We start from the raw sequence: 7,734 nt of genomic DNA, 5'->3' as shown, positions 1-7,734 counted from the left end.
TGAGGAGAAGCCGGGGCGGAGGCGGAGAGATGGCGCTGGGGTAGGCGGGGCGCGCAGGGGGCAGCCGAGGGCGAACCGGGAGCTGAGGGGCAAGTGCCAGGGTACGAGCGACGGGGAAAGGGGTGAATGCCAGGCAGGGGTGGGGGAGCCCGGGGGCTAAGGGGAAGAGCGGGCCGCGACAGAGGGAGGCTGGAGCCCGCCCAGGCCGCGCGCCTCGGTGCCTGCTGCTCCTCCGGGCTGCCCCGCTCGCTGTGGGGTGGGAGCGCTCCGAGCGGGAAGCCGTGCCTCAGGGCCGCGGGGTGGACGGAAACCCGCCTGGCGATTCGCCTTTCCTGGCTCGCGGCTGCTGAAGCTGGGCTAACGGCGGTTTGCGAGCTGCCCAGGGTGAACCCGGGCCCGTGGCGCTGACCGAAGAGGGACGCTATTTCGGTGCATCGTTGCTGCAGATGTCGGTTTTGTTAGCCTCTGTGTGCTACCAAGCGGTCATGTCTTTTCATTCATCTGGAAGATGACAGCAGCAGGGTGTTGTGCGGCTTGTGTTGTAACATGGCTATAAAAGTCACAGTTTTATTCCCATGCGTTCGTAAATCTGTGTTTCATTTCACAAGAAGTATTTGTCCCTTCATGGTAATTGGGCATCTAATCATATTCTGAAGGGAAGTGTGAAGAACCGTGAGGGTTGATTATCATTATATAGAAAATGACCACAGAGAACCTTCCATCGACTCAAGAAAGTGTTTCTGTTTTAAGAGATAACAATACAAATATTTTGAACCAATAAACTCTGTTGCAACCTTTTATTCTGAACATTTCATCTTTATGCTGGAATTGATTTGAAAGTGAAATTAATAAACAAAAAATATGATTGTTTTCATTATCTCTACTTAAAAATGTCAAATCTAGACAAATGGTATCATGAAAGATAGAAAGAAAAATAATTGTTATAGTCTCGGGATCTGTCAATGCCATATCATAGGGTATAATATAGAAATGTCCAAAGAGGGTCCAGCCCAATATTGAATGTCAATGTAGCACATAATAGTGTCCTGAAAACAACATCATTGTGTTAGCAAAGTTTTGGGCACATTCTACTCCTCTGGTTGGTTTATATCAAGCCTCTTGATAGGATTTATTAGCATGGGGAGTGCGTCTAGTAAATCTAGAGTAGAGCAACCCCACACTAGTAAATTTGCAGGGAGACGTCTTCTGATCTCCAGTTAGCTCGGAGAGCAATACTGTAATCAGCATAAACCAAACTAATACTACATTACCCTCAGGAGAGCCAGTGCTGTTCAGCTGTTCGCTATCCTGTTTCCCCCCGTTGTTCGGTTATAGCCGTGGAATAAGTTGGATCAGCTCACACATACAACCTGGAGCAGGCATACATGACTGGACTGAAAGGGAGGGCAGATCAATCTCTTGGCAGCACTCTGCAGTTAGGTCTGCGTAAGCTAAACAAAACTAGTGTTATCTACTCCAACATCTCTATGCTCTATATCCTTGAGGATACAGATGTCGTCTTATTCATAATAGATAGCTTTTTAAAAATGTGATTTTACCAAACAATGCTTAACTAAGCTATCCATACAGGCTAATATTCACAGATATATGAAAAGTTATTGTCTATCTTTTTTTTTTAAAGTCTTGATTTGTACTAGAGGAGGTCATACACAATGTGTTTAAGACTGGTGCTTTTTAAATAGGTTCCAAGTATGAGATTCATGAGAGAAGCAAAAGACTAATCAATAGTTAGAAGTTTAACTGTGTCTTTAAGATCCTGTTTTTTCCCACAGCCACCTTTGATTGCTAACTTAATTCTGCCTGCTCTAACATAATTCTCAATCATACTGGGCAACAGCACTATCCAAATCACATTAAAAGAGAATTCTGCATTTAAATTTAGAAGTTTTTGATTTACATCTTCATTTTGTTATTAACATTTTCTTCTTCAAAAGTGTTACAATTTGAGCCTGATTTTCTGTTTTATTAAATTCTGCGACTTGCAATGGGGTCTTTCTGAGACTATTAGCAGCTAGTAAATTTGCTTTTTCCCCATGTGACCAGTTTATGAGGGAATTTGTGACATTAAAATGACCAGCCTTGCACGCATAGTGCAATGGAGTATCCTTGCTGCTGTCTAAGGCGTTAATGGCTGCCCCGTGGTTCAGTAATACATTTATCAGGTCGCTGTGTCCGTATTCCGCTGCAATATGCAGTGCGGTCTTTCTCCAAATGTTTCTATCATCAATATTTTTATTTTTCCCTGATGTCAGAAGAATCTTTACGATCTCTGTGTTTCCTTTGATGGCTGCATAGTGCAACGGAGTACATCCATCCATGTCCTTAGCTCCAAATCTTCCTTTTTTAGCTAGCAGAACCTTCATGATACTAAGATGTCCTCTCACAGCTGCAGTGTGCAGGGGAGTCTTTTTCTCCTTGTCTTGTGCGTTGGGGTCAGCATTAGCGTTCAGAAGCATCTCTACCATTGTTTTGTCCCCCCTTTCAGTAGCAAAATGTAAAGGTGATTTTGACTGCTTATCCTTAACATTAACATTGGCTTTGTGGTGCAACAGCTGTTGGGCAACATCAGTGTTACCTCTTTGACTTGCAATGTGCAGGGGAGTAACAAACTCTTTAGTGGCAGCATTAATGTTGGCCCCAGCATTAACTAAAAGGCCAACGAATGCTCCTTTATTATGAAGTGCAGCAACATGGAGCGGGGTTTCATCGGCTTGGTTCATAAGGTTAACTTCCATCCCTTTGTGCAGAAGCAGGTTTGCGATGGAAGCAGCCCCAGCTTGAACTGCCAAATGCAAAGCTGTGTCTGAAGCAGGTGTCTTTACTCCAAAGTTTGCTCCCTTTTCGATTAGAACTTCTGCTGATTCAGCTTTGCCTGTTTCACACGCCAGGAGTAGAGGAGTGTACTGCTTTTCATTGTAGGCGTTTATATCTGTACCTCTGTCAACCAAAGCTGCTACGATACCATGCAGATTTTTCTGTACAGCTCTAAAAAGAGCTGACTCCATTATGTCAGATGACAAATCTTTAGAATATTCTAGTAGTATTTTGAAGATGGATGGGTGGTTGCTGTTGAAGGCTCTTTCGGCCATGTTGGAATCAACAGTGGCTCCGGCTTCTAGCAGTACTTTTGCAGTATTTTCAGACCTTTGAGAAACAGCATAACTGAGAGCAGTCTGTCCTCTTTCATCCTTCCCATCAGTGGAGGCACCAGCCTTTAAAAGCATTTTTGCCAGACTGCTCTCATCTTTAAGAGCTGCCATGTGCAAAAAGTTGTGCTGGTTCCTGTAGCTTCTTGCCTCTTCTTTCAGGAGCGTCTTCAATATGTGACTGTGGTTATCCTGTGCAGCCAAATGAAGTGGCGCCTTGCCTTCCGTATCCAAACTGTACATATAAGCACCGCATCGGAGAAGCACTTTCACTGCGTCACCATGGCCTTTCTCAGCAGCCCTGTGCAGTGCTGTTCTTCCTTTCTTGTCCTTCACATCTATCTTTGCACCTTTGCTGATCAAATATTCCATTATCGTTAGATGACCATTAGCAGCTGCAACATGCAGAAGTGTTTCACTTGAAGAGTTTAGTGCATTAATATCATTATCTTTCAATGTTTTCTCTAACTCAGAAAGATAGCCTTTAGCAACTGCATCAAAGATGCCAACATCAGAATAATCTTTTCTAGGTTTTGCTGCTCTTGAAAGTTGAGTTTCTTTTCCTTTCTTCTTAATAGCCCATTCTTGCTTTTTTCTTCTAGGACTGTCTTTTTTTTCCTGGTGCCGTTCACTGCTATTTTCAAACCAAATCTTGTCTTTTTCGAGTAAATATCCTACCAATTGTCTTCTAGCATCTCCAATGCTTTCATTTACTTCACTGACATATTTTCTTATCTTGCTATAAAGTTTTGGCTCCACTTGCTTTAAACATGGGTAAAAAAAGAGCCTGCAGGCTCGTTCACCTTGAGAAATTAGTACGTCTAAAACTCGAGAGTTCTTTTCTGTTCGTGTCCTGTAGAAACTCATGACGATCTTTTTTTCTGGGGTAAAAATACCATTGTCTATCAGCCAGTTCAGAAGATGGTCTGGGTCGTTTATGCCTTCTACAAGCTCTTCTTTTTTAGTCCTTAGGACTTCAATTGCGTATGGATTTGTAAACAGGCTAGCTGAATGCATGATCATGTTGATAATGAAAAAGTGAATTGAGCTATTGTTTGATGTTTGAAGTTAAATATGAAATAGCAAAGCAGACTCACATCATTTCACACATTCTTTTCATAGAACTATGAACCAGCAACTGTTGTAGTTCAGTGATAAATCTTTAAAGAATGAGAAAGAAATCAAAACTCCCTCACCTTTCGTTTTCTAGTTGTTAGAAGTCCTTTGATCTTCTCTGTTATTCCTTAGCAACAAGTGAAGTTTAAGAACAAAACAAAAATCTGTGATATGTAAAGATACTCCACTTGGAAGATTTCTTCCAGATTTTTTATGCATAAATAGAGAGAAAATACTTCTTCTGTGAATCTGATACTTGAAGGGAAGATACTTGTTTATCGAGTTCCTCTGTTCCTCTGGCCAAGCTGTTTTTTGTAGGTGCCTAAATGACCAGTCTATTAAACATGACAAAAGAAAATTCACAGCATAGTTACTGTTGCCATGATTACATTGCTTGTATGATCTTAAATGAAAGAGTACACATTGCCAGCTACGTAGGTGAGAGCCCTATAATGTAATGAAATAAAAACATAAAGACCTAGATAAAAATAAACTGTATAAGCAGCTAGTTATAATAAGTGATCCAGCCTTTCTAATATGAGTTACAACTTCAGTCTATGAGGTATATTTAACTTAAAGGCTATTTAGCTTGTCATTCCTTCTGTAACCTGGAGTCTGTCTGGAACTTAATTCTCTTGCATGAGGTGGATCAAGGTGTGTGATTCAGTATGCAACATTTAAAATATAATTAAGTGGAGCTTCAAATCTCTACAAAGGTGTAGGACCTTTGAATCTAGCTGTAATTAATTTAACTTATTGGTGTTAAAATTCCTTATGGAGAGAAGGAAATAAAATAATAATCATCTACATGTTTTGAAACCAATTGAGAGAGAAATTGAGATTACAGAGTTCTGTAAGAGCTAGCAGTAAAATGAGCGGAAAAGCTGAAAGCTTGACCTTATTTAAGCAAATGGGAAGTTTTGCCATCTGTTTCTTAGTTCAGTGCCCTTTCTGTTGGGTCCTGCTGCCTTTGCATGTATTTTCTTTAATAGTATGTACAATGTGACTGATAGGATTTTTAATTTTTTGCTGTTGAGTTTAGTTTTATAAGTAAGATCGCAAAGCTTATTCTATTAAAAGAAAAAGATTTATTGAAGAAATAGCCACGAAACGCAAGACTTTTAATATATATTTTGAAAGCCAGCCAGTTAACCAAGTCAGCAAATTTGACAGCCAATTTAAGAGCCCAATAATTCCTCTGAAATGCAAAGAAGGGCACTACACCAAGAATAGCAAAACCTTTGTCATTTAGTTAATGATTGTTAACACATAACATGGAAAACTATGGTTTATTGTAGGGAGTCAGGAGGTCTGAATTGTGTTCCCAAATCTGCTAATGACTCAGTCTGTGATCTGCAAATTATTTAGTCTTCAGAGTTGACTTAACAAAGTACTGAAGATCTATCTGTGTCTTGAGTAAATTAATAGTCCTTACTTAACGTCTGGTGAAATGGGATCCTTATGTCATCATTATTATTGTTCCCTTGCAAAATAGAGATAGCAATACTTGATTACCTTCACAGAAAACTTTTGAGTTCTGGCAATGGAAAATGCTAGGTGAGTGCTGAGCAATATTGTTAATATAGACAGCACAAGAATTTTTGGAACTCCTGAAAAATTTTAAACCAGAAATTGTGATATTCTTTAAGAGTCTATTATATGGCAGTAATTTCCCAGTGTGCTGAATACAGAATTTTTACTAATAAACACTACAAATGAAAGGGTGCAGTACTCCTAACTGGCCTTGAGGAGGAACATTTGAACAATATATGCAGGCAGCATCTCTTTCAGAGCCACTGTGGGACTTTATTTTGGGAAAATAATATGCAGCAAATTACTTGTTACTAGATGCAAAACACAGTCTTCAAAATATAATTACGCATTTAAAAAAAAAAGTTCTTCATTATATGTGTGTGACTTATGAGGAAATTCTGTCTTAAACCAATTCTGTCTTAAACCAATTTTGACAAGAAAATTTTGGAAGCTGCTTGTATGGATTCATTTTTAGAAATTATGTTTTAAAAGCCTTTATTTTTTAATTAGTATTTTAACTACTTTTAGAATTAAGCCTTTGTTCCAACAATGACTTCACAAAAAGATTAAAACCCCAAACAGTTGAGAAGAAAAGAGATTCAGAATTGGCTATTTGAAGCATGCTTTTTGTTTATATCTTTTAAACTTATTAACTCTATTTATTTGATGTATAAATGTCTTAGAGAAGGGAAAAATATTAAGGTTCCACACCTATTCTCCTTTAATTAAGTGCATGAGACCACAAACGTGTGGGATCACCAGGAAGTTCTTCATTAAAAATAACAATGGCAAAATTTAATATTACTAAAGATCTAAGAAAAGAAATAAGTTGGAGAGAGGAAGAGGCAAATCTTTGGCCTTCTTTGTTATCTTTTACATTTATTTGTTGTCTGAGGGGCATAGGGGGATTTTTTTTTTCTTGCTAAGCACCTCATAAGCCACTTTTATTTCTCCTGGCTTCTTTAGCTCCACGTATCCAAGGACTGTTCCTTATTAGGTTATTTTGAAAAGAAAATGATGTGGTTTGCTTCTGTCTTTTTTGTCAGATAGCACTTAAGGATCCTTGTATTCAGCAGCATGGATATACAGCAGATCAGCATATATGCATTGAGGAAATTTTATGTTTTACTCTAGAAGGATGTTGTAAAAAATTCTGATTGGTACTAGTGCAGGTTCAGCTTCAATAGCGTCATCAGAGAAACTTCACGCTGTAGGTGTGCTGATTGTGTTTTAATTGTGTGTTGTCAAGAAGCCTGTAGTGAGTAGATTGTCATGACATAGAAATACTGAAAATGTTCACATAGACCACTTAAGCTCTAGTATCATGTTAAATGCAGAAGTAAGACTCTGTGTGTATGTGAGATTACCTTAATTCAGTATACTCGGCACTGACTTCGTGGGAGGATATCAGCTGAAAACAACATGGTAGAGTTTAGAGCAGAGCTTAATAAGGGCAGGTGATGCTATTGATAGGAAAGATCTCTGGTTTGGCCTCTGCTGAATAAGTGTCCATATATAGAGCATCTCCTCACGCTTTTAACCCAGCTGTAGCTGGTCTGAGAAAGGAGGCTTGAGCCAGTTATTTCTGACATGCAATCTCAATTTTTGCTACTAACTTGTGTCCTTGGGCAAATCACTTAATCTCTGTGCCCTGTTTACACAAGCATTAAAAAAGGAAATTTTTTTCTACCTCACAGACATGTCCTAAGTGTTTATTAATGTTGGTGCAGTGCTTTGAAGTTACAGAGTGCTTTGAAGTTTTTGTCCTTTGAAGTATTGTTTTCTGACTTCTCAAAGATGAACATTTATTTCTTAAATTAACACGTGCCCATGTTTTCTAGCTATGTCATCATCAAATATACATTTAATTTTCTTTATTTTAATTTCTGAAAGATGAAAGCAACCCAAATGACACCTC

The 7,734-nt window shown here is 39.0% G+C and overlaps 1 protein-coding gene across 1 annotated transcript; it reads right to left on the bottom strand.

Annotated features, from left to right (window-relative positions):
• Positions 1 to 1,922: 1,922 nt before the first annotated feature.
• On the bottom strand, positions 1,923 to 4,190 carry LOC142085234 (CARD- and ANK-domain containing inflammasome adapter protein-like). Its single transcript, XM_075157025.1, has one exon. The coding sequence runs from the start codon at positions 4,188 to 4,190 to the stop codon at positions 1,923 to 1,925; it is 2,268 nt and encodes a 755-aa protein (XP_075013126.1).
• Positions 4,191 to 7,734: the final 3,544 nt, after the last annotated feature.

The sequence above is a fragment of the Calonectris borealis genome, chromosome 8 (assembly GCF_964195595.1).
Source record: "Calonectris borealis chromosome 8, bCalBor7.hap1.2, whole genome shotgun sequence".
In the NCBI taxonomy this organism is placed as follows: domain Eukaryota; kingdom Metazoa; phylum Chordata; class Aves; order Procellariiformes; family Procellariidae; genus Calonectris; species Calonectris borealis.
Note: the sequence above shows the minus strand (reverse complement) of the source record. Positions and strands in the feature narration are given on the sequence as shown.